The 27,784-nt window shown below is 36.1% G+C and overlaps 1 protein-coding gene across 3 annotated transcripts; it reads left to right on the top strand.

The window, feature by feature from the left end:
• Positions 1-607: 607 nt before the first annotated feature.
• Positions 608-27,662, top strand: LOC127809123 (probable inactive ATP-dependent zinc metalloprotease FTSHI 5, chloroplastic). Of its 3 annotated transcripts, XM_052347822.1 has the most exons (20): positions 608-1,729; positions 3,421-3,892; positions 5,050-5,250; positions 5,336-5,629; positions 5,751-6,020; positions 7,208-7,297; positions 7,391-7,522; positions 7,859-8,032; positions 9,337-9,458; positions 11,312-11,513; positions 11,807-11,935; positions 13,622-13,804; positions 21,616-21,735; positions 22,208-22,393; positions 22,677-22,751; positions 23,442-23,501; positions 23,866-23,973; positions 25,131-25,211; positions 26,703-26,814; positions 26,932-27,662. In XM_052347822.1, the coding sequence occupies exons 1-19, from the start codon at positions 810-812 to the stop codon at positions 26,769-26,771; spliced, it is 3,888 nt and encodes a 1,295-aa protein (XP_052203782.1). In that variant the 5' UTR covers positions 608-809; the 3' UTR covers positions 26,772-26,814; positions 26,932-27,662. The 3 variants fall into 3 exon arrangements, with proteins under 3 accessions (XP_052203782.1, XP_052203783.1, XP_052203781.1); XM_052347823.1 differs by having other exon boundaries at positions 25,134-25,211; positions 26,703-27,662; XM_052347821.1 differs by having other exon boundaries at positions 26,703-27,662.
• Positions 27,663-27,784: the final 122 nt, after the last annotated feature.

Genomic DNA, 27,784 nt, shown 5'->3' with positions numbered 1-27,784 from the left:
GCGTAAGGTCACTTAATTATCTTTTGGTCTTAGTCATTCGATTTTAATCACTCAACTAATGTTTTTCGTATCTATTAATTTTCTAATGGCATCACGCACCAATGACATATTTTAATGAATTTCTTTATTTGATATATTTTTCAATCTCTATCTTCAGACTTTATCCCATTTTATTGAATATAACACGTAAAACATTAATTTTAATTATATTTGTAATTATCTAGCCATCAATACTATTATATTATATACGCAATCATCATTAAATCTTTGTAGATGGTTTTTTATTTTAAATATTATATATATTATTAAAAAATTAAAAATTAACTACATTAATAAAATATAAATTATTGACTCTTAAATAATAATCAACTTTAAAAATAAATTTACCACTATAGTAAAGTTCGCTCTTTAAAATTTGATTTAAAATTTGCAAATTTAAATAGCTATTGTCACAAGTCACTTAATTAAACTTAAAAATAAGTTTAACAAATAATTATTGTAGTAAGGTACAAAAATTTATAATTATTTTATTTAAATTTGTCCTTATTTGATTTTGAAAGAGTTGGGGGTATAGCATTTCCCTTGTATAAACCCCTGTTTCTTCATGGACCTCTCTCTATCTTCAAAATGGGCGTTAAGCAGCACCAGCCACCAGGGGAGGCTCAGGGAAGAAGACGACTCCTCGGACATGTCTATATGAGATGTAGCCCATTTCTCTCGCTTTGACGTTAACAGCGGAAACGCAATCGAAAACGTTCTCTCTCTCTCTCTCTCTCTGGTTTATCTTCTTTCTTCTTCATCTCTGAGTCATGTACTACTTCACCATCGCTTCCACCGCATCTTCCAGCTCTGTTATCCCCCTACTCTCTCAATCTCCTCCAAACCCCATCTTCAGTTTCGCTTCATTCTCCTATCAAAACCCTCGACGTCGCCATCAAATTCGGAGAGTTTCAGTCAAATCCTCGCTTAAACCTCCCAAGCCGAGTTTATCCACCCAAAAACAGCAAAATCAACTGCTCAATTATGGTGATGACGATAAAGCTAGTTTACTCAAATGTATTGCCAGGCCAATTGCGGTCACATTGTTCTTTATCGCAATTGGGTTTTGTCCCGCGCTCCGCGGATTCCACCCCCCGGCCCTTGCCGCGGTTGCCGCTGAAGTGAAGAAGGGGACGGGTAAAGAGAAAGATGTGGTGCTGAAGCAGAAGGACCACGAGTACTCGGATTTGACGCGGAGGTTGTTGCAGATGGTGTCGGAGTTGACTAGGAGCATTGAAGAGGCTAGAGCTGGGAACGGGGATTTGAAGGCCGTTGAGGCGGCACTGAAGAAGGTGAAGTTGAAGAAGAAGGAGTTGCAGGGGGAGATAATGAGTGGATTACACGTGGAGTCGAAGGAACTGAAGGGTGAGAGAGATAAGTTGGTTAAGGAGGCCGGGAATGTACTCAAAGCGGTGACGAGGGCGAAGAGGGAGCAAGAGGGTTTACTGAGGAAAGGCGGCAGAGGCAAAGAGGAGAAGGAAATGATAGTCAGGTTGGAGGAGGAAATCAGCAGTGGTGAAGAGAAGTACAACGGGATCTGGGAGAAGATTGAGGAGATCGATGATCGGATTTTGAGGAGAGAGACTATGGCTCTGAGCATTGGGGTCAGGGAGATTATGTTTATCGAGAGGGAAAGTCAGGCATTGGTAGAGAAATTTAGAAGGGAGATCAGACTGCAAAGCAATTTAAGGTAAATAAATTTGCTGTTTGGGATTGTTCTAGTAATTTGCGTTGCTGTATCGGTAGAAAAATTGCATGCCACATAATCTTTTTTCCTTATGTGACTACTGCACCCAAAGTTTTTTATCTATGTAATTGGGTGGTTTTGTGGCTTTCGTGAAACTTATTGGAACTGTACCATGTACTGCACAACTTTGCACCCAGCTGAGCTTCGTAAGATGGTTATCACGTCCCGACTTAGAAATTTCTGAATAGAACTCTAAAGGCTTCCAAGGTATTCTAGATTTTTTAAGAAATCTGTAGGTATTATAGAGAATCTAGAAGATCATATAATTCTTGAGATTACCAAGGCTCTCTCAAAGGTTATCAATAAGTATAAAGACACTTTTAGACTTTTTTAGGAGGTTGTGCAAAAATCTTAGATGCTGTATTTGTACTTATGCAATTGGTTCAATTACTAGTAATACTTTTATTTCCTCAGCTGACCATAAATAGGAAAGGATGGTATTTATAAAAGGCGATCAAGCTAGTGTAGCTTTTTTTATTACAGTTCAAAGAGACTAAAGCCCTTCTCAAAACAATCTCGACTGCTCCCTTTGCTATCATTTTCAGTATCTTCCTAGTCTAACATTAGGTTTTGAGGGAATAAGACTGAACTTTGGCCATCACAAGTAAGGGAAGCAAAAAGGTTAAGTTCCATACAGGTTATTGGAGATTAAGTTCAGGAGGTTTCATCTCTGTTTGCAAAATGAGTTTTTAGGGTCTTTAGTTTCATGGTAATCTTACTCCTATAAGAGCATCAGTTGAAGTCTTGTCAATGTAAACTTAAGAGTTGGTTGGGTTTTCCTAAGATTGTTGCTAACAAGTTTGTTGGCTCAGCATTAAAGTTACCGCTTGTGTTTACTGAAGACGACAACAGGCTCAAAAGTGCAAAAGTAAAAAGACGAACTGTGTATGATGAACATACGCTAATGTATTCTTTTGCATAATTATATTTGGAAGATATTGATATTGAAGTTTCCTTTGGCGGGCAGGTGGGAGGGTTGGGGATTGTGGAAGTGGCAATATAACATGATAAGCTACAAATTGGAATGTACTGAGCTGCTGGTTAACATGCTTTTACCTAAAAAGTAGGCATACGTGATATCTTTAATTTTCTCACATTTTTTTTTTAATTCTTACTCAAAAACCATTTTATTCATGGATTCCTGACATACTTTCTACAACATCACTTCTATGGAATTTTTATTTTTATTTTTCATGAATGTTCATGGACAAATACATCAGTGATCACTCTACCACCTGAGACTCTACTCTGATGCAGTTAAATGCCAATGCAAATTCACTTTTTAAATACAGACGCTGCCAATGCTTAAACTCTAATGAGTTTACCGTATTATCTTCTAGGTTCTGATTCTGTGGTTGGTTATTCTTGCTGTGTAAGCTTTCATTGACGATAAATGTGTTGAAGTGCTGTTGTTCCCACTACATTTTTGGATGTTTACTGTACTTTGTATTTTTGTTTTTTAACCTTCTATGAACTGGCACTTGCAATCACGAGTCACATGTTTAGTAGTTTTTATGCTTTATACCCAGATTGTTAAATCTGTTTCATATGGAAGTTGTATTGTTAAAGATTTTTGGTAAAGTACATTCTTTATATTTGAGATTTCATCTTGGCTTCATTGTTGTCTGTTGCAGCATGCCAAAAAGTCCCCTAAGCAAGCTCTCTAGATCTGACATTCAGAAAGAACTGCAAGTTGCTACAAGACAATTCTGGGAGCAGATTATTCTGCCTAGTGTTTTGGAAGCTGAAGATATTGCATATCCATATCACCAAGATTCAGTGGAATTGGCCCAACGTATAAAAGAAGTGCTTAAAGATTCAAGAAATCTGCAAAGCAACCTGGAGTCTGGTATAAGAAAGAAGATGAAGAGGTTTGGTGATGAAAAGCGTTTGCTTGTAAACACACCTGTAGATGAGGTTGTAAAGGGTTTTCCGGAGGTTGAACTGAAGTGGATGTTTGGGAGTAAGGAGGTTGTTGTTCCTAAGGCTATTCGCCTCCATTTGTTTCATGGCTGGAAGAAGTGGCGTGAAGAAGCTAAGGCAGAACTGAAACGAAATTTGTTAGAAAATGAGGGGCTTGGTAAAAAGTATGTGGCACAAAGACAGGTATGTTTTCCCCTACCTATACTTGCTCCATTTTGTGACTTTTGTCACCTTTGGTTGTAATTTCTTAGGATGTAAAGTTGACCTTATTATTGGTGCTTTAGATTAATAATCTCTATAGTTTAAGTTTATTTATTGATTCTATGGTCTTATAACTTATAAGTAGCACTTAGTTCACCCCTTCATATCATATTACCATCTTTCAAGTTTTAATCTGAGAATTCCATTCAATTCACTGAAAGGTTTGTTTAAACAGGCAGGACATCCTGCAAATTTACTACTGGAAGATACTTTCTTGAACAGGGAGGAGCATGGCCAATCTTGCCACCCAAAATGGCTTGCAGAGAATAAAGTTTTGAGAAAATCATCTTATAATTTTAAGTACAACTCATTCTTTGTTGTTACAAGCAGGTTTCTTTCCTGTATAAATGTTTTTATTAAATTTCTTTTTAATCCTACTATTGTTTACAATCTAGGTTTCTTGTGAAATCTACTTCAAAACTATCAAGTAGAACTCTTTGACTCCAATCTTTTAGTATTCATAATCTTTCATCAAATTTTATTCTTAAATAAAAATATTTCACTAAGTTCCTTCCATTCTTTTAAATCTTGTACATTTGTCTATAAATTATGCCATAATTATTCTTATCTTTGTAACTTTTATTTAGGTGGAATCTTATTCACATTTAAAAATATAGGCATTTGTGGTTCACATTTAAAATTATGAGGGTGAGCCTTAGTAGCAATGTTAAGTTTGCTTCTTTATGATTGGAAGATTATGAGTTCGAGTTGTGGAAACAATCTAAACATATTGGTAAGAATGTGTATAGAAACAACTGTCCCTCAACCGTCACAAAGCGAGAGCCTCATGCCCGGGATGCCCTTTTTTTGGTTCATACAGTTCAATTAACATATGTTGAATTTTTTAATGATGTAATTGTAACCTTTATGTATAAAAATATATATACCTGTTAAATTGTTTAATTAGTAAGCTCATATAAATGTTTATACTATGTCAGTTTCTGTTCTCAAATGTTTTTACACATTCCTAATTACTATATCATTACCCTTGTGCCTTTGAAATGTTTATGAAACATTTTGTTTTTGTGCTAAGCCAGAACAACACATTGAAATGATATTTTGATCATTGTTCCTTGCAGGAACGGATTCTTTTGGACCGAGATAGAGTGGCATCAAAGACTTGGTATAATGAAGAAAGAAATAGGTGGGAAATGGATCCAATAGCTGTTCCATATGCTGTATCCAGGAAACTTGTTGAGAATGCCCGCATCAGGCATGATTGGGCTGCCATGTATATTGCACTAAAGGGAGATGACAAGGAATATTTTGTTGATATCAAGGTCACTGTACTGAAATGCAAGGTTTCTGTTATGTTCTTGTGTAAATCTGTAGTTCTGCATTCTAACTTTGCCATTATTTGACCAGGAATTTGACATTTTATTTGAAGACTTTGGAGGGTTTGATGGGTTGTATTTGAGAATGCTTGCCTCTGGTACTCCAACTTCTGTTCAGTTTATGTGGATCCCTTTTTCGGACTTGGATTTACGTCAGCAGTCTCTCTTGATAATGAATTTTTGTCAACAATGTTTGGATGACGTATGGAGTAATAGAATTGTATCATATGTAAGAGAGTGGGTTCTAGAGAAAATCAGGAATATAAATGATGACTTAATGACGATGATTGTTTTTCCCCTCGTGGAGTTTATTATCCCTTTCCCGGTAATTACTTGATAAGCTCATAGCTTGGCTTGGTGCTTTGAACATTTAGTCTATAGTAAATGATGTTATGGTTTTTTGTTCATAGTCTTGATGCTTTCTTTTTGCTCTTGTCTTGTGACAGGTAAGGATGCAGTTGGGAATGGCTTGGCCTGAGTTTACAGATCAGACTGTGGCCTCGACATGGTACTTGAAATGGCAGTCTGAGGCAGAAATGAGATTTAAATCCAGGAAAAAAGATAATTTTCGGTGGTTTCTGTGGTTTTTCATTAGAAGCGTTATATATGGATACTTGTTGTTTAATTTATTCCGTTTTATGAAGAGAAAAGTTCCGAGGCTTCTTGGTTACGGGCCTATACGTAGATATCCAAACTTGAGGAAGCTGCGAAGAGTGGTATACTTGCATCTTTGTTATGGCAAATTCTGTGATCAACAATTTTATTCAATGATCATTATCAAAATCAATCTGTTTCTGGGCAAAAGGAACATTGGATTACCTATACCATTTCCATTGTTATCTTTATAATCAGATGGAGAGTTTTATTACAACTAATATTAATCACCAATTCTTAGACTAACTCGTGTTGAAACTGCCAAGTGGTTATGGAGTCTGAGAAAGTATTAGTCCATTGTGAAGTTTTGGCTTAGGAAAATTTAAAATGGATACGGTGGAAGCTCATAATCTTAACTTTTTATTTCTCTGGTGCCTAAAAAAACTCATAATATCCTGGTTTGGGATTTTTGATTGATCAGTTTAGTCATGAGTAATGTATATAATCTTGGGTAAAGTTTTGGCTGATAGGTTGAGTAAAGTTTTGGGAGAAGCTGTTAGACAGTGTGTTTGTTGAAAGGAGGAAGATACTTAATGCCAATTTGGTAGAAAATGAAGTGTGGAGGATGCTAGAAGAGGGTGTAAGAAGGTATGTTCTCAAGGTTGACTTTGAGAAAACTTATGACAAGGTTAGTTAGGCTTTTTGAATAAATTTCTTGAGAGGAAAGGTTCTGAGGGAAAGGTGGTCTCATGAATCCATTAGTCAACTTGAGCTAGCACTTTTGGGTAAGGACCTATGGCTGTGGTGTTACATTTCCCAACTTGGAAGTTTCATGCTAGTTAGGCCTTTTGTCATTGTGCATTTAGAAAATATTCATCATTGCTTAGTTCTTAAACTATATAGGAAAATCTTAACCATTTCAGTTTTCCAAGATTGTCAGAAACTGGACTTTTCATGTAGAATTGTATCTTGGTTTAATTTCCTGCCGTGAATGCGGGTGTTACTTGTTGCCTTCGCATTCTACTTCTTAGTCCAGCTTACTTGCTAGTAACTGAACTATTCTTTTTGGATTTGGAAAAGAAGGTTCTAGGTTATAGGAGCCAGCATTCATTATCTTTCATGTCATCAGCATACAAGTGCTACCTCACAGATAAAGTTGTTTTTTGCCACATTGCCATATGACACTTCTCTTATTTGGAGTTTTGCATGTGCAGCCATTTCATTCATCTTTGTTGTGTTGAAATTTTTGTGGAGAGCTAATGGCTCCATTTAAGATTTTGTGTACATAAATATTTGTGTTAACTTGCAGAAAGCTTATTTTAAGTATAGAGTGAAGAGAATAAAGCGCAAGAGAAAGGCTGGTGTTGATCCAATCAGCACTGCTTTTGACCAAATGAAGGTTCATACCTGAAGTTAAAGTTTCAATATCATATTGATCTCAAAAAGTTTCGATGAAACTATTCTCAAGATCTGTGGATTTTTATATTTGCAGAGGGTGAAGAATCCACCTATACGGTTGAAAGATTTTGCAAGTGTTGAATCTATGAGAGAAGAAATTAATGAAGTTGTTGCATTTCTTCAAAATCCTAGTGCATTTAAAGATATGGGAGCTCGTGCACCTCGGGTATGTTCTTGGAAAATATACCACACAGATCTGGCTTTGATGTTTAATTTGCAGAGGTCTTTCATATGTCAGAGAATGCTATCATAAACCCCAAAGCAATCCTAAATATTTCTGCATGGATTAGGTTGGTCTTTTTGATATGCCTTAATCAACAATCATCAATTGGAAAAATTCTGGTTGTAAACATTTATATGCTACTTTTTGTATTACACTTGAACCCTTACTCAGCACTGGTTTAGCATATAGTTTGATTATACACTTTCTATTGTTTTGTTTATCAATAGGCTTTTGTGTATCTTTAGCCATATTGTTCTGGTGATTTTCACCATATTGCAGGGAGTCCTTATTGTCGGGGAGAGGGGGACTGGGAAGACATCCCTTGCACTAGCTATTGCTGCAGAAGCTAGGGTTCCTGTTGTTGAAGTTAAAGCCCAACAGCTTGAAGCTGGGTTATGGGTTGGCCAAAGTGCATCAAATGTTAGGGAACTGTTTCAAACAGCAAGAGATCTGGTATTTCACATCAAGCCTACTTGTTGATTTCAATCTTTGCGTGGTTCCTATCAGTAGGCAAGAAACAAATCAACTCTATGGTCAAATAGAAATATATTTTCAAATTAGAAAATCTGTATCATTGCCTATGTTCACCACATTTTTTATTAGTGAAATTGACAGAAATTCCTCTCAGTAGGAAGAAATAAACCAACTCTATTGGGTCAAATTGAAATGTCTTTTCAAATTAGAAATTAGCAGTTCCTACACACGCAACATCACAGCGTTATTTATTTGCTTATTTTCTGGTAAACATGTAAAAGTATTTCAGTTAGTTTCTGTAGAATTATAGAATCCTAGTTGAACCTGGGCACTTGATGTCATGAGTAAATTCCAGATTTCAGCACCAAATAATTGAGAGTTTGATGTTGATTGTTGTCCTGAGTAAACTCCATATATGTCTTTCAGCTATGGGTCTTTGCAAACCTTTTTCTGCTGCTATTGTGGCTAATTACAAGGATAAAAGAAATTGACATGTGATGTCTGAAGCTTAAATCTCACTTAATTCCCTAAAAGTAAATTTATCTGAATACACATATCTTGCCGAAATCTCAAGCGGTTTGTTGGTACTTTGTTGCCAGGATTAGTATCTCAGTGGTAAAAGTCTTGGGGTTTGACAACCCATAAATGGATGATCTCGTTGTGTCCTGCCCCTCTGTCTTGTTGGACTTTCTTGGGATAAATGTCCATTATAATGGATTTGTCAGTAAATTAGTGAATGATCACCTCAAAAGGAAAAGCTTATATTATGCATTTCTCCTTTTCTTATTTGGGACTTGATTGAAACCTGCATCGTTTTTATTTAGAACGATGATGCATTTGAAATTTCAGATTTTTGGAGTGAATTTGATTGATGTGTCTTAATGTTTTCAGAGTTTGGGAATCCAATTTTGCTAGTTGAGATCCTAGTTCAACAATGTGTATTTGGTGGGTTGGTAGTATTGAAGTATATCACCTGTTTCTCAATATATAAATATCATCTGTTTCTGAACCCATCAAGTGAAAAAGAAAACTGTTCCTTTGATAGCTAATTTCCCTAATGAAGCTCTTGCTCTCTTTTGGCCTTTGAGTTCCAATTGCATTAGTTAACTCTTGAGACTATACAAGTTTTTGCATTTTTTTTATTCATCCATGAATTCTGGAAGATTTTACTTGTAGATGAGGTAGTTTCATCAATTTCTCAGATTTATTATCCTTGCAATTAACAATAATTTTTGTACACATTTACTTTTTTCTTTTGTTGAGTTACATGATAATATTTCCAGGCACCTGTAATCATATTTGTAGAAGATTTTGACCTCTTTGCTGGGGTTCGTGGGAAGTTTATTCACACAAAAAAGCAGGACCATGAGGCTTTTATTAATCAACTTCTTGTGGAACTTGATGGGTAAACTCCAACTTCCTTTTCTGGTCACTGTAATAAGAATTATCAAGAGAAAATGCATCGCATGTCCTTGATGATGTAAGATTCTTCATATGTAATTTTTAAATACTTTTCTGATATGATCAATTTTGGAATTTGTGCCATGACATTCTTTGTTCTTGTTTGTATTTGTGCTGAAATTATTATGCTGAACTAAATTGCACCTATGGGATCTCTCTTCAAGGTAATGGTCAAGGTAGCTTGGCAGTTGCATGTGCTCATAGTGACATACACAGTTCTTTGGAAGTTGGTCCTATTGTTTGCATTGAAATTATATAGCCCTAAAGTACTTTCCAGAAAAAGAAAAAACCAAAAAACCTCAAATTGCTTGATTCTTATAATTGCATCTCATGGAACCATCCTAGTTTAGACATCACAAAAGCATTTTAAAGTCTATTTATGAGCCATACTCTCTATTATCTTAAATTTCATTATACGTCAAACCCTCAGTCCTCGACCAAAGAAGAATCAAAATATTCATCAATTCCTCATCCAAGTTGCTAAGCTAGTCATGGGAGAACCACGGAGTCTGTTTAATGTGATAATTCTCATGTAGTTAATGCAGTCTGGTTTATTGACAGACATAACTATGGCTGTGTCATGGCCATGGATCAGCATTTTGTTTCATTGTGGTGTTTCATTGAGCTGAGGAAGAAGCTGTCTAGAAACAAGAAGGAAATACCATAATTATAAATCTTTGAAAAAAAAAAAACTTAAACCTATACACATGTTTATCAATTTTATGTTCAAAGCAACTGAGCTTTTTTCTACTCCTTGGGTTTGGTTAAATACCAGATTCTGTTTTCCGTTCTGCATTGTCAAAGGCTATATATATTTTTTATACCATAGAATATACCATAGAATCATGTTTCTCTATATCATCTCTAGTTACTTTGTGAATCTTTCATCCTTTGATGTCATTCTCATGGATGGTCACCCTTCCTCAATGGGGCATTTATTGTCTTCTCACAAGCCTAACTGTCTTAATCATATTTCCCTTATTTTATCTTCAATAAGTGCTGCCTTTATCATATCATTATTTTGATTGTTCCTTCATATCCCTCCTATTTTCAAGTTAGTGCCCATTAAGAATTACATAACTTCAATGAACAATCTTACCAAGAACAAGTATATGTGATTTTGAATATGAAGATAATGTAGTTTTACAAAATTGTAAAAATTAAAAAAAATTAATGATTCTTAGCCAAAAATAAATGATGATATTAATAACTGAAAATGTCAAAAGATTTGCAATGTGTGGGAGGTCCTCTACAAAAACAAGGCTGATTTTTATTTTCAACATGATTGAGCTTCAATAGAGGGACATGAATGTAAGACTCTCATAACAAAAAGATAAGGGTTACTTGGAGAAGAGGTTTTGGTATTGAAGATAAAGTGTAAATGCAAGGTTCTAATAATAGTCTGGCAAAACGAAAAATGGAAAAAAAGAAAGTGGCAGTGAATCTTATGCAGAGGTACTTACAGTAACAATGAAAAACATTTATGTAATTACACACACGTAATTATTTTTTCCTGTCTTTTCTCTTCTCCTTCTACTTCTCATATTCGCAAAGAGAGTGATTGTTGTTTAATATTCCTAAAGGTTTCAGACAACTCAATTTGGGTATCTTTGTTAGTGTATCAATGATTTTAGTATCTGTAGGACCATTAGAACATTGTTCTTCATTATTGTTTCATTTTGGTTTCCTAGAATTCTACCATTTTGATGGAAACGGAACGAAACTCTTTTCCTTGGTCATGCTGTTATGCTGAAATGGATAGTGCATTCTACTATGAAATTTGATATCCCTGTGCAGGTTTGAGAAACAAGAAGGGGTGGTTTTAATGGCTACTACTCGAAACCTCAGGCAAATTGATGAGGCCTTACAACGTCCTGGTCGGATGGATAGAGTATTTCATCTCCAAAGGCCAACTCAAATAGAAAGGGAGAAGATACTGAGAATTGCTGCAAAAGAAACTATGGATGAGGAACTCGTTGATTTTGTAGATTGGAGAAAGGTAATTATGATAATACAGTATTTTTGGTTATTTATTTATCTATAGAAGTGTTGTTTCGATAATTTATTGGTTTGCTGGAAATTACTTAACTTACTATGATGAAAATTTGGCTTAATCACTGATGCCCGTATCTTGCGCACATTTTGAATTTCATATTAGCACATTCAGTTGATTTTGACTATAATTGCAGTACTCTTGGACAATATAGTGAATGCCATATATTGTGTTGTGTGGCATTTTTCTGCTGTTATAGATTACCTATTCTCTTTCATGATAATACTTTCCTTTTTCAGGTTGCTGAAAAAACTGCCCTTCTACGACCGATAGAGCTCAAGCTTGTCCCTATGGCCTTGGAAGCCAGTGCCTTTAGAAGCAAATTTCTTGACACAGATGAGCTTATGAGCTACGTTAGCTGGTTTGCGGTAAGAAATAAATGTTCAATCAAATGATTCTCAAATTGATTTTCTCTTCTATGAATTAGCTAATTATGGTCCCTTTATTGCCTTTTTTGTGGTGTCTGTTTTTCTTCTCTCAACTTTGTAGGTGATGTTTAATACTAGCAAGTTTATGAAGATGACAAACATGGTGCATAATAATGTTGATTGGTAAAGAAAAGGATTTTGTAAGTCAATAAATAAAAGGAATAAGAAACCCAGATTATTTACCAAATTTCTGATCTTAGTGCTATAGAAAATGTATTTATTGGAATTGCAATTCTCCAATCGTTGTAGTACACATTTGTGGCCTGTGCAACCTGATCTTGTTTTACAAATGGTCTAATTGCTTTAAATTGTTTTACATTCTGTATTTTTCATTTTCTGTTTTTACTTTTTCCTCTTTGTTTATCTTATAAAGAAATGATCTATCAAAATTAATCCAATGCCTACTTTTTCCTCTTTGTTTTTCAGTGTGGTTTTTCTGTTATTTAATATGCCATCTTTATCTACTTCATTGTTGATGGTAATCTGATGTTTTCTTTTTGTGACTAGTATTGACAGTTTAGTTAAAGTAGCCCCTTAAGAGAGAGAGAGAGAGAGAGGGGGGGGGGGGGGGGGGGTTGGGTTGGAATCCTGTATTGAAGGAAAAGTATGAACATTTATATTTGAAGATAGTTTATCAAGAAAATGAAAGGAGACCCGCCTGTTAACAACATAAGGGAAACTAAAATGCTTCCACTGATACAAAAAATATGGTGCTCTATGCCCTCAATAGCCCTACTGTTCTTCTCTTACGATCCCCATAGCAGAAAATAACAGGTGACGCGCCAGTGGCATTTCTAATTCCTATGAAGTCCCTTAGTTTCCATTCTTACAGAATCTTTATTCTCGACACTGGCAATATCAATTGTATGCAAAAGGTTCACCCATAAAAAGAGAAAAAAAAAATTTGAGTCCTCCCTTCAATCCTGTCCACCTCCTTAAGTGGCGGGTAAACTTTCTCCCAACTTACCCCTGGCCCCTCCTGGAAAAAAAGAAAAGAAAAGAAAATTGAAGTCTTTCTGCAGTTTTCTCCCAAACAATTTGTTACCAATGCTAAAATCATAAATAGAAGGCATCATGGTGCTTTTTATTCGGGTAATCCTCCACTCTTAACAAGTATTGCCTTTTCCACTGTTAGCTTTATGGTGTTCTACATGCTTAGTCTTGTACATAGTTATTAGCTTTATTAAGTTGTACCTTGTAGAGTAGTATCTATACATAACACATGAATAAAATATTACACTTTTTGTCTCTTCTGTAAAACATCCACAAGGCTAATTGATTGTTTTTTCTAAACTTTTCTATGACTCCATTTCAAATGCCTTGGCTTAAAACAATAAACCAATAATAATGGAAATTTATGGTTTCTCTTTAGTGACTTTGAGTCTGTTTCATCTGTTCATATCTAAACTTAAATGAAGTGATAAAATACACAACTGTGTCATTAAACACTTATGCTTGATCTAGGGATCTCTTAGCTGGCCTTGATTTCTATAGCAATGCCATATTTTATTGCCTTTTGTTAGTCAATAATTGTTAGCTTTTGCATAAATTAAATTCACTGTCATATTCATTGTAAGGCTTCCCCTAATTGGTAATGGTATTAACTGAAATGTTTCTTTTGCATAGACTTTCAGTGGCATTATTCCCAAATGGGTGCGGAAAACAAAATTTGTGAAGCTTATGAGCAAAATGCTTGTCAGTCATCTTGGATTGACATTGACAAAAGATGATCTGCAGAACGTGGTTGACTTAATGGAACCATATGGACAGATAAGCAATGGAATAGAACTACTGAATCCTCCTCTTGAAGTAAGTACCAATCTGAGTAGTCGCTTTTATTGGGTTAACCAAATTTTTGTCGTGCATATACTAAAGCATGGCACCTTAATTTCCGGTCAAACTAGTGATACATGTAGAGAATGTGAATAAAATATTGTGTATATTCCAAAATATATAATACAAGAGAATATATATATATATAATTATTTTAAGTTAATTATACTAACACTCTTTACTTATCTTATTTAACCCTCCTCCTCAAAGTGGAGCATATATATTGAGTATGTCCAGTTTGGTACAAATATAATTCACACGAGAACCCCTAAGTGACTTGGTGAGTAAATTAGCCAACTGATCGTTGAAACCCACATATATGTTGTAACTATATCCCCAAAGAGCACATTTTCTTTAACAAAATGTCAATCAATTTCAATGTGCTTGGTTCTCATGAAAAATAGGATTAGAAACAATATGAATTGCAGCCTAATTGTCACAAATTAATTGCATAGACTTGACCTGAGTAACTCCTAACTCTTCAATTAATTGTTTTAGCCACATTAGCTTACATGTTGTTATGGCTATTGCCCTATATTCAGCTTTTACACCAGACTTGGTGATAACAGTTTGTTTCTTACTTTTCCAAGAGACTAGGGGCCTGTTCTCTTTGTTGTTTTCGGACCGTTTTCTGTTTTCAGTTTTTCAAAACATCCAAAACGCATTTACTTGCCCATTTTCAAAAATGCATTTTTCAAAACACAAAAAAATTTTACACACAAAACTCAAAACAACAAAAATGCGTTTTGGCCATTTTCAGCCAAAACACGTTGGTAAACTCACAACACGAAAAACGCCTGCTTCTCCTCTTCTGTATTCTCTTCTCTCTCTCTGTCTCCTGTATTCTCTTTTCTTCCAGAGAACACCATGGACCAACAACTGAGATCATTGCCCTTCTGACCATTGCCGTTCGTCTCCTCCAGCCACCATTACCTAAGATCGGCCCCTTCCGATAGCCGTCGTTCGTCCTCAGCCACTGTTGCCATTCGTCCTCCAGCCACTGCCACCGTTCGTCCTCAACCACTGTTGCTGTTCGTCCTCCAGCCACTATCGCCGTTCGTCCTTTAGCCACTGTTACCATTCGTTCTCCAGCCACCGCCTCATGATGACGGATTGAGACTGTTATCTGGGTTCTTCGTTGTTCCCTTTTTTAACTTTACAAAACAATTAATTAATTAAAAAAAATAAGAGGGAGGGGACAATGGGCATGGCTTTGGTCCACCTGCCCCATCTATCATCAGTACCACCCATTGAAGCTATTATAGTAATTTATTAGATTTGAAAAGTACAATGAATCTCCCAAACTGTTTATTAAGTTCATCATCATCCGTTTACTACTAAGGTGAATTTGAGTTCTTGCTAATTTACAATTAATTAGATAATATTGCAACATTCACTAACTTCAAAATCTATATATTGTTTAATAGTATACTAGCATTAAACTATTTTAATTTAAATAATAATTAAAATTTTTAAATAAAATATCATAAAATAATTTTTCTCAAAATTTTAAAGTAAACGCGTTTTTCAGTTTTCAATTTTGAGAAACAATTTCTCAGAATGACAAAAAGAATGCGTTTTCAGAAATCTCAAAACAGACACTCAAAACACAAAACTCAAAATTGAAACACAAAGAGAACACCGCCTAGGTTTCCACCAACAAATACACAATAACCAGATGTGGATCGCCTGTTACTAGACGATCTTGCCTAATTAGCATCCATATATCCCACAATCTGACTGTGTCCATGATTTTGATACAATACACCTCAACTAGGGGTAGTCTTAATATATCGAAGAATACGAATCATTGCATCCTAGTGACTATCACAAGGTGAATCAAAAAACTAACTTACCACACTCACAATAAATGAAATATTAGGACATGTGACTGTGAGGTAATTAAGCTTCTCAACTAGTCGACGGTAGCACCCAGGGTCAGAAAGAGGCTCCCCTTGTCCCAGTAACAATCTACTATTTGGATCTATAGGGGTATCTGTTGGCTTACATCCAAGCAACCCTGTCTCCTTTAGCATATCCAAGGCATACTTTCTTTGAGAAATATAGATGCCTCGCTTTGACCGAGCTACCTCAATACCCAAAAAATATTTCAAGGGACCCAAATCCTTAGCTTGAAATTGTTGGTGAAGATGTGCCTTCAATTCAGTGAACATCATCATCCCCTGTAAATACTATATCATCGACATATACCACTAGAAGAATGTGGCAGCTAGATTGAGAGCAATAAAAAACAGAATGATCAGCTCCACTATGAGTTAACCCAAACTCAAGAACAGTTGAACTGAATTGACCAAACCAAGCTCGATGAGACTGTTTTAAGCCATATAAGGATTTTTGAAGGCGACACACCAGCCCAAACTCCCCCTGAGTAACAAAGCTAGGAGGTTGCTCCATATACACTTTCTTGTAAATGGCCATGAAGGAAGGCATTCTTGATATCCTGTTGATGAAAAGGCCAGTGAAATATAGCAACAAGGGACAAGAAAAGGCGAAGATCTTAGCAACAGGAGAAAAAGTTTCGCCATAATCAAGGCCAAAAACTTGAGTGTATCCTTTGGCAACAAGGCGAGCCTTAAGGCAATTAATTCGGCTGTTAGGATTAACTTTAACAGTGTAAACCCAACGACAACCAACATAAGACTTACCCTTGGGAAGAGGTACCAAGTCCCAAGTCCCAGTGGACTGTAAGGCAGACATTTCTTCAACCATAGTATCCCACCACTCTAGATGGGAAAGAGCTTTTGGAACAGATTGAGGAAGAGAAACAAAAGATAAAGAAGAAACAAAAGCAGAATATGTAGGGGAGAAAGAATTATAACTAACAAAATGTGAAATGGGATGAAGAGTAGTGCATCGACGAGTAACTTTACAAAGAGCAATAGGTAAGTCAAGATTAGAAACCAAGGGAGACAAACCAGAGGAAGAAGAACCAATTGGCATAGAGGATGAATCAGTGGATAACTCTATTGACCTAGCGATGATTGGCACTGTTGGTGGGGCCAAAGGTCGAGGACGTCGTTGATAGACCTAAAGATCGGGGCGATTAAGGGGAGATGCAAAAGGCGATGGAGAAGGAAAAGAGGAAAGGTCAAGAAAAGGAATAGGCAAAGATAAGCTAGTAGACACGGACTCAAAGAACTCAGACGAAGGGAGAAAATAAGGAGATGACTCAAAAAAGGTAACATTTGCTAAAACAACATAGCGAGCTAATTGAGGAGCATAACAACGATACCCCTTCTAAAGGCGTGAATAACCAAGAAAAACATATTTGACGGAACGAGTGGATAACTTATCACAACCTGGGGCAAGATGGTGAACAAAACAGGTACTCCCAAAGATACGAAGAGGAAAATAATATAAATAAACCCGAGAAAAAAGAACAGAATGAGGAATCTAGTCATTAAGGACAGAGGATGGCATTCGGTTAATTAAGTAACATGCATTTAAGACAACTTCATCCCAATATTGAAGCAGAACATGCATATGAAGAAGAAGCGTGCAGGTGGTCTCAATTAAATAATGATTCTTTCGTTTAGCCACCCGATTTTGTTGTGGGGTTCCAAGACACGAAGTTTGGTGAAGAATCCCATTGGATGCCATATAGGATTTAAATGGTAAGGATAAATATTCAAGGGCATTATCATTATGGAGAACACAAATAGGCATATTAAACTGAGTTTTAATTTCAACACAAAATGTAGTGAAGATAGAAAACAATTTTGAATGAGTTTTCATTAAATATAGCCATGTAGTTTGAGAAAAATCATCAATAAAGGTTACAAAATACCGAAAACCTTGTTTTGAACCGATATGATTGGGACTATTGAAAAAGGAGAACTAACATGTTTATTGACTCTACTCAAGAAAGAACTACGACTATGTTTTCCAAGTCGATAAGACTCACACTCTAAGGAAGAAAGACTAGAGAGACTAGGAACCATCTTCTTGAGATTGGGTAGATATGGGTGCCCTAATCGACAATGGATATGTAGTGGGGAAGTAGTTATCGTGCACGCCACTGATGAAGTAGGGTGAGACAAATAGTAGAGTCCTTGAGACTCAAACCTGTGCCAATCGTTCGTCTGGTCCTCCGATCCTAAACAAGAACAAAATTAGACAAAAATGTTATAGAGCAATTAAGACTACGAGTGAGTTGACTAATAGAAAGTAAATTCGAGGGACACTGTGGTAAATGTAAGTCATATGACAATGGTAAAGTAGGAAAGGGTGATGTTGTGCTGATACCTGCAACTGAGGTGTGAGAGCCATCTACCAATGTAACGGGAGGTAGAGACTTCAAAGTTTGAATATGGGATATAAGAGAATGATTACCAGACATGTGATTGGTGGCCCCAGAGTCGAAGATTCATGGGCCAAGAGAAGATGAGGACTTAGTAAACAAACAATAGGGTTATTGGTGTGAGTAAGGGATATGACAGGTGAAGTGGCCTGTTGTGTTGCTCGGAATTGAAATAACTGAGCATACTCCCTCTTGAAGATAGTCATTGGCGAGGAATCACTGGGTTTGATGGATGCCTGACCCTCTGAAGTGCCAATAAGAATGTTAGCAGTACTAGCTGCTTGAGGTGGACAACTATGTAAGTGATAGCAAGTCTCCCGAATGTGACCAAGACAATTACAATAGGAGCACTGGGGCCGTGGAGGCCCACCATGACGATGATTGCTTGAATTACCTCCACGACTAGGATGAGAATCAATCTAGGTAGTAGTAAGGGCAGAGTGATCTCCAAGTATAGACGTGCCACAATCAGTAGTAATAGAAGATGCTCTAAGTAACCTGCCAAATACCTCTGTCAAAGGAGGTAGAGAGGCATTGCCGAGAATCCGTGTCTTAACTTATTCAAGCTCCAGTTAAAACCCGTGAAGACAGGGAACAATAAATATTTGATCATGCTGAGGTTGTTAAAATTGAGATTTTAAGTGGGATCGAAGAATGGTCCATAAAATCGAATCGTAAACTTGGATCGTAGAATCATAAGATTTTAAAGACAATTAAAAATACCCTTTAATGTATATAAATATATGTTCAAAATGACAAAATTTTATAAAAAAATAATTAATAATGCTTAATAACATGATTATTACAATTTACAACCGTATTTTTTATGAATAAAATACATGTATATAACTATTTCAAAATAACTTCATCTATTGATTTCAAAAATACTAAATAATATGAAATTTCTAAATATTAAGTCCATCATTTGTCATCATTCATCCATAATAAAAATTTCAAATATTAATTTATATATAATGTAAATTTCAAAGTTTACTGAGTTTACTAACCGACTTAATGAGTTTACCATTGAGTTTATAATATTGAATTGTGAGTCAACTCCGATTCTATGAAAATATGAGTTTATAAGTGAGTTGACTCGTTTAAACCTACATGACTCGTAAACTCGTATGAGTTGACTTGCGAGTTTGACAACAACATCACGCTGCTTATGTTGTTTCTTGATATCTGTATCAAAGGGCATTAACTCGTTAAAATCAATAATGGAAGCTTGGAGCTTACCCAAATAGGTGGTTATATTTAAATCATCTTGCCATAGATTGAACAAAGCACCAATCACAACATGAATAAGAGTGATGTCACTTGTATACAGCTCACAAGCCTGAGTCCATAGAGCACTACACTCACGAAGAGGTCGAAATATAGGCATCAAAGTCGGCTCAATAGTTTGCCACAACAGACTTAGTAACAGTGCATTCACCTTTCGCCAAAGAGGTTGATTTCCCTCGGGAATAGTTGAGATGGTCCTTGATAAATGATCCTCAAGGCCATGTTCAAGAAACCAAATTTCGATTGCTAATGACCAAGCAAAATAATTTTATCCATTCAATTTTTCTATGGTAATAACTGTTGTGCCCGAAAAATGGGGAATGGTTACAGTTGTGGACGTGGTGGAGAGGCTTGTAGATGAAGAGTGTGTTGTAGATGAAGACATGATACAGAAAGAATAACCGGTTGTTTTGACTGGCCATACCTGGAGCGGGTCGGATCTAACTAGATCTGGGTTGGTTGAAGCAACGAACAATGGCGGACACAGCGAGGAAGGCCGATGGTCGTTCGGTGAGAGGGTCGTCAATTGATAGTTGTGATGGCAGGCTGATGGTGGCAGTTGGCCAAAGAACAAAGGTGAACGATGGAAGACCCAAACGAAGAGGAAGGCAGCCAGAAGCAGATCTAATCGACTGATCTGAGATGGTTGGCCAAGGGGCAGTCCGTCGGTGGCTTCAATGGCAACGACACAACAACGATCATGGAAGGTTGACGACTATGAAAGCAATGCTCAGTGGAATCACGAGTGAAGACGATGATCGCAATGTTGGCGGAAGACGAACAACTGTGAAAGACTGACGAATGTGCAAGAAGACCGGTAGACACGCAAGGAGACCGGCAATGACGATAGACGAACGACGACGTCTCGGATTAGGGTTAAGGCTCTGATACCATATAAATAAAATAAGAGTAATGCTATTCATCTCCAATAGAGATGAACAATGGTAATGTGGCAGCTCATGTGGAGGGAATTGTTTGCTTGGGGAAGATAAAAGGGCGCCCAATAAGGCAATAACCAAAATTTGAATAGCATTATTCCACACACTTCCCTCCACATGGGCTGCCACATCACCGCACTATTCATATCTATTGGAGATGAATAGTATTACTCATAAAATAATGTGTATATTCCAAAATGTATAATACAAGAGAATATATATATTCAAGTATTTTAAGTTAGTTACACTAATACCCTTTACTTATCTTATTTAATAGAGAAGTATGGTCTAATTTTGAAACTAGTTTCTGACTACTCGTCACATATTGGATATGACACTTAGCATGTGAGATTCATTTCTCACTACTGGTGGATCTCTAAGGCTACTACATCCTATTTAATTCTCCTAAATAATGCAGATCAGTTTATGAGAAATTTATTTATGAAACCTTGTAGGATTTTCTGCCTTTAGGATTACAATACTCTAAACTAGATTTAGTTTGTCTTTAGAACTCATCTGAATTCATAATAGGCTAAGTTTAAACCTTTCTTTCCCTGAACCCTTCGACCCTATAGCCTAGAGAAATGAAAAACAGTCCCTTTATTGTCATAGATCACTGGTTACCTGTCAAAGGGTGACAAGAAACTGGTTACCACTCACAATGCAAGAGTCATCATTGGGAAACTTATATCTAATCTTGTCCTTTCTAATTAGGGTGCTGAGATGGTTCAGCTGGAGAGGACAGCCCTAACCCTTGGAATTATTTGCAGAAGTGGCCCTTAACAGATCTCATATCCTGTTACCTTGATATTAGCTGTTATCAAATTTTATCCAAATGATCCCAGAAAAACCCTCATCCTTTCTATGTGTCACTCAGTGTTGCATGGGTGTGCTTCAAGGTTCTGCTTCTGCATCAGTTTTATAGTTGGTAACTGATTTGTTAGTTCTTAACATGCCACTGTTAAGGGATGTGACAGTTAATATATCACCTTTAGGAATTCCATGTGGTGTGTCCAGGATGTATTTTAATGTAGTGAACACAAATATGGGAGTATCCGCACTTTATAACTTCTGCGTCTTTGTCTACTCAAATGGGTCAAGAAAACCTACTACTATTGCCCTTGTCAGCTTTATGCCACCTACTAATATGCTTTCTGCTAGTGTACTACAATTCTTTCTAGCTGCCTCGTATTATATTGCTGTAAGATTTGGAATTAACAATGTCTTTGTTGATTTGTTAGTGGACAAGGGAGACCAAGTTTCCCCATGCTGTCTGGGCTGCTGGTCGTGGGCTCATTACTCTTCTGCTGCCAAACTTTGATGATGTTGACAATCTGTGGCTTGAGCCTTTTTCTTGGGAGGTAGGGGATTGCATTTACTGTTTTGGATTTATACTTATCCTCTGAGATTGTTTATAAGAAATCACCAGATTTTTGTTTTGTTCTGGATCTATGCTTATGAGACATGTGGATGAAATGGAGGAAACTTGTAGCAAAAGAGAGAGGAAGGCCAGAGAAAACTTCCTAGGAAACTTCTTGACTTGGGATATAATGGATTTACGGATGACATGACTATGGATAGAGATGGTTGGAGGTCTAAATTTCATGTTTTCAATCCCATCTAGTGGGATTAAAGCTTGTGGTGGTTGTACTGTTTAGACAAAGTTATTCTAGGCCTGCTATGCCCATGCTTTCTCTAGTGATCTTCTGGTAGTTTTCTAGTTATTTAACTTGCACATTTGATACTTAGAACAAAGGTGAGTGCCTTAATTTGGTGCTTAGTGTCAGTTCAGCTGAAATAGCTGTTAATCAAATCCAATTTATTCCCATGCAGGGAATTGGGTGTACGAAGATTACTAAGGCTAAAAGTGAAGGTTCCATGAATGGAAATGTTGAATCAAGATCGTACCTGGAGAAGAAACTCGTGTTTTGCTTTGGTTCATATGTTGCAGGTCAACTGCTACTTCCTTTTGGTGAAGAAAATATTCTTTCCTCTTCAGAGTTGAAGCGTGCACAGGAGGTAGTACCATCCTTTTTATTTATGCACCTATGATTTTAAGATACATTGCATTATCTAATGTTTTTACTTCATTTACTGTAGAAACACTTTCTTTGGGGGTTTAAAGTTTTTGTTTATGCTCATTTTGTGTGTGTGTGTGTGTGTGGTGGGGGGGGGGGAGGGGTTAAGTTTGTTTATCCTCCTTTCTACATTTGTTTGGTAGAGTGTTTTAGCCTGTAGATGTGAAGGTATATGGGTTTTTGTTTTTTCTTTTACTCTTATTGCTTTATTTATTTTGTAACAGATAGCTACAAGGATGGTGATCCAATATGGGTGGGGGCCTGATGACAGTCCAACAATTTACCACCATGGCAATGCGGTAATCTCCTTGCTCTCAATTGTGTCACTGTTCTCATGTAGGAAGCATGGATTTCAGTATACCAAAAGAGTATATGCTGTGGTGCTAGGTAGATTTCTCAATAGGTGAAAGAACATATAAAAGTTTGTAACTAAGGATTTGATGCACGGATTAGGATTATGGTCTAAGGGAAAAATATGGGCCTGTACTATCATGACCCATAGTTGGACCAGTATGATTTTGGCATGCTTTAAAGATTTCCATGATTCGAAAGATTTGAGTTATGTTTTGTGCGCGCGCGTGTGTGTGTGTGTGTGTGGGGGGGGGGGGGTGCATTTGATTTGATCTATTGGCTTGATGTGTATTTTTTAAATTGCTAACTGCCAAAAGCTTAAGCTTATACTTATAGAGAGGTGTAATTATATATTTTATAGAATTATATTGCCATTTTTACTGTCAACATGCTCCCTCATATGTGGCTTTTCTTCACTGTATAACTAGACCAAACATGCACAATTTTATAAAATATTGGTAGTGAGGTTTGAACTCACGATCTTTGTCTACTCTTATACTATGTTAAATTTTTAACCACCAACTCTTCTAAAAGCATAAGCTTGTGGAAAGTGTTTAAAGTATATTCTAGATTATTATTTTTACTCTTGGCATTTATATTGTTAATTTGTTGAACAAGTTAATTTTTCATGGGTACAGGTAACAGCTTTGAGCATGGGAAACAATCATGAGTATGAAATAGCAGCTAAAGTTGAAAAGGTTTGTAGGCAGCTAATATCCAGACCCTCCGCTCTCGTGCACACAAGCAGAGTTGTGTGCATTAATTAATTATTCTTTAGCTCTAAGTGATGAAACCCAAACAAATGTGTATGCTGCTGCATGATAGATGTTTGGTATCTTATTGAATGGAAGTCTATTCTGACCTGCATGTTCTGGAAGAGACTTTAGCAATTGAACTCGAAAGGCCAGCTTCAATAACTGCAATATCCCATTATTTAAGGCTGGTGCTTCAATATGTTTATATATACCAAAACATTTATCTTTTTGTGAGATTCTTATACTGGTTTTATATATATCTACTTTATGCATGGTGAACTCCAATTACTAAATTGACTTTCTGCAGATGTATGATTTAGCCTATGATAAAGCGAAAACAATGCTTCAGAATAACCATCGAGTGCTTGAAAAGATTGTGGATGAGTTGGTAGAGTTTGAAATATTGACAGGAAAGGTATGTGCTTGTAGTAGATATCTGTTTACGTGAGATGGTATCAATTATATGCTTGGATAAATGTTGCTATTCTCTCTGTTTCTTTTAACTAAAATTTGACTTTGTGATAGATTGTTGTGTGATAAATATCACTGTTCCATTTCTCTCTCTCTCTCTCTCTCTCTTTTTTTATTTCTAATATTTGCTCAATTCAAATACATTCTTTTATTAGGGTTGCCTATTTAGTTACTTGGATTCTTTTATTTGGATTTATTGAATTAGTTGCATTTTTGGTGTGTATTAAACTAAGTAGCTTTGTCTTAGTAAAAGAAATGTTCAATTTTTCGTACTAAGAAAGGTGTTTTTGTATCCAATTGTGAAGTTCATTATTTTGTTTAATTTATGCGAGCTTCAGAGGTAGGAGCTTTTCTGCTTTAGTCCATCTGTCAATTTATTACAACCTACCCATTTTGCAAGGTTTGGGGGAGGGAGTTGTATTTGTACTCAATCTTTCCCTTTTTTGCAAAGAGATTGTTTTCATAACTCGAACTGGTGACCTTTAGTCACAAAGAAGAAACTTTACTGTTACTACCAAAGCTTGTCCTCACATATGAATATATATATATATATATATTATATACACATTTTGGGCGGTGGTTGGTAATGGTAGATTACTGCTATATGTTAAAGGGAGATTAGTGAATCCAATTCTCATGTAGTGCTTCATTGTTGGATGGCTAGGAAGGTGTATGGTCTTCTTTTGGATTGCTTTTGTGGGCATAAAGATCCCTCTAAATTTGTTATTTTCCTTCGCTTTTGGGATTGAGATAGGATATCCTTTTTCTAGGGTGCAATTTTTTATGTAAGTTTGATATTCTTATAGATATATCTGTTTCGTTGTTCTTTTATTGTGATTCATGTATTGGCTTCATCTCTTGAACCAAGCTGTGGCCAACTTAGACCCACAATAGTTTGGTTTGGCATGGTTTAAAGACAGTTTCCCCACATAAATGAATCAAAGAATAGTCTGTTCTATGTATTCAAGCATAAATGGTTCTTTGCTATTAGACTAGACTGATATTTGTTTTTATATTAATAGACTGATATTTTTGTTGATTCTTTATTTTCTCCAAATTGTTTGGCCAACTACACTCTGACAATTGGTTCTTTTCTTTTAGCAGGATCTAGAAAGAATATTTGCAGCCAATGGTGGGATTCGGGAGAAAGAACCATTTTTCCTTTCAAATCTTCACAAAGAGGTATGGTTACCCTAATGTTCAGGACTCTGCTAAACTAATAATTATATTGGTGCAAGGTGATGAAATAAAATGGTCATCAGTTGAAAATATTGAGTTCAAAATTTTAACTAATGGCAGTGCTATATTCTTGGTACTGGATGTTTGTTTGGAGTATTTTCACCTTTCCCTTGATTCGTAATAAAGACTTGTACTGGAGTGTCCTCAAGGAGAAGAAAAGGTCTGGCAGAATAGTTGACTGTATTTTGTATTATAAAAGAAAATGTAAGACTAATCCGTAAATGTGAGGCTTAAGTTTTTCTCTAATCAAATCATTACCCGAAAAAAAAAAGCAAAAGAAAAAGTGAAAAAAATAATCAACTTAAAGGGCTGACTCTTTGTTCCATCAACTTCTGAAGCTGAGCTTTGATTTGACTACAGTGTTAGACACATATATATCCTTTTGAAACTAATATTGAAGTTAATATTTGAATCTATATTGCATTGAAGCCAAATGTATATAATGTTGAATGAGATTAGAGCAATTCAAAAAGCGACCTTAACAGTAATATTGAAAAATCATATGCTTTCACTGTTTAGTTAGTTTATTACAGCATATCATATTTGATTCATTTCAGCCCTTGAAAGAGCAAAAGGTGACTGTGAAAAGAAAAAAGAGTAAAAATAATTGACTAGATTTAAATGGGAAACTTAAATTTGTGAGTCATGCTACAAATAATAATAAAGTAAATGGTTGAAAACTAGATTCTTGACATTTATTAATAGCGCATTTTAACTTATATGCTAAAATATTAAGTTAAATGGATGATAGACTAATATAAAATAACACTAACAACAACAATAACAACATATCCAACCTTTATCCCACTATGTGGGGTCAGCTACATGAATTCTAGACTTTCATGTATTTCTGTCTTTTGTCATATCTTCATTGAGGTCCATACACTTCATATCAAACTTTAATGTCTCTCCCAAAGTCTTCTTAGGTCTGCCTCTACCTCTTTTTTTGACTAATTGTTCTATTTCATCAACTTTCCTCACAGGAGCGTCTCTTGGTCTCCTTTTCACATGACCAAACCATCTTAGTCTAGTCTCTCTCATCTTCTTCTCTATTGGCATTACTCCTACCTTATTACGAATAACTTCATTTATAATTTTATTTTTTCTTGTATGGCCGCACATTCATCTTAACATCCTCATCTCCGCTACGCTTGTCTTTTGTTCATGCTGGTATTTGACTGCCCAACATTCTGAGCCGTACAACAAAACTGGTCTTATAACTGTCCTATAGAATTAAATATTCATATAATCGTTGCTAGATATCTATATGCTTGTATATATATGATAGTCTTCCTCTTTCATTTTTGTATGCCATACCTGCTACGTGTAACTGTGTTTCTCATTTATTAAAAAAAAAAAAACTCTGTTTCATTAGCTTAGCTCTCATCAACTTTGTATGATAATTTGAATGGTGCTTTATCTGTACTTCTGCAGCCTGTGTTCAGCAGCATCCTTGAGAATGGAAGTGTGTCAGGAGCTGCTTTTTTAGGTTCAGCAAACTAAAGTGTTCAGGGGATAAGTGTAGATGACTGTCTTCAGCTGTTGGGTGAGTTGAAAGGATTATCTTTACAGGATTTAGTCTGCCGCTGAAAAGATGCTGTCTTCCCCCTTACCTCTTGGGCAAAGGTGTTGCATCTTTATTTATTTATTTATTTTTTGCCAGGGGGCTGGGGGAGAAGTGGGAGATGGTCAAGCAACACTCATAACCTGTTATCCGGCCAGCCACCATTGTTGTGGAGAATCCAGCATCTCCTGCTTGTCCACTAGGCATTTACTCTTACCAGACATGCTGCATCTGCCATGACCATTCCCATTCCCATCCCAGAGATATCTTTAAGTACTGAACTGGACTGGAGCATTGCATCTGCTTGGTAAAAATCAGTGTAGACCTCCAAAGAATTCAATGCAGCACACTTTTGCGAAGCCCTCATTTCCGATCATCCATAATACCTTTTACAGTACCTGGCATCTGTGTCTCCAATATTTATTCTTTTCAAATTGTCAGAGCTAATCAGATATTCCCCCTCCCCTTCTCTCTGGTGCCAGTATGGAGGTAAGCAAGACCGAAAGCTGTCATCTGATGATCAATCCTTGGTGTAGAAAGGGTTTTGCAGTTTTTGATTTTTTGATTCAAATGTATGGAATTATAGAGACAATGAGACATCATAGGGTTGCCCCAAAATTTTCCATCGCAGGCATGTATGCATACACACATATATATAGAGGGGGGGGGGGGGGTGATTTTTATCGTTTTCATACCTGTGAAAGGTAATTACTTTTTTACATTTCTAATATGTTCCACAAGATGTGTTAATCTTGAAATTTTATTAGCTGCTCAAAAGTACATGAGCCTTTCAATTTCCTTTATAATATGCTAGAAGTCCTTAGCGTGTATCTATTGTGAAGCTTCCCATGTTTGGAAGACTAGGGTCTTGGAGTGACTTGTATTCGTGTACTTGGTCATCAACAAGAAATCAATTGAAAGTCTTAGATCATTCATACTCCTGTTTGCTGAA

The sequence above is a fragment of the Diospyros lotus genome, chromosome 9 (genome assembly GCF_014633365.1).
Source record: "Diospyros lotus cultivar Yz01 chromosome 9, ASM1463336v1, whole genome shotgun sequence".
Taxonomy (NCBI): domain Eukaryota; kingdom Viridiplantae; phylum Streptophyta; class Magnoliopsida; order Ericales; family Ebenaceae; genus Diospyros; species Diospyros lotus.
This window is presented reverse-complemented; position numbering and strand designations above follow the sequence as displayed.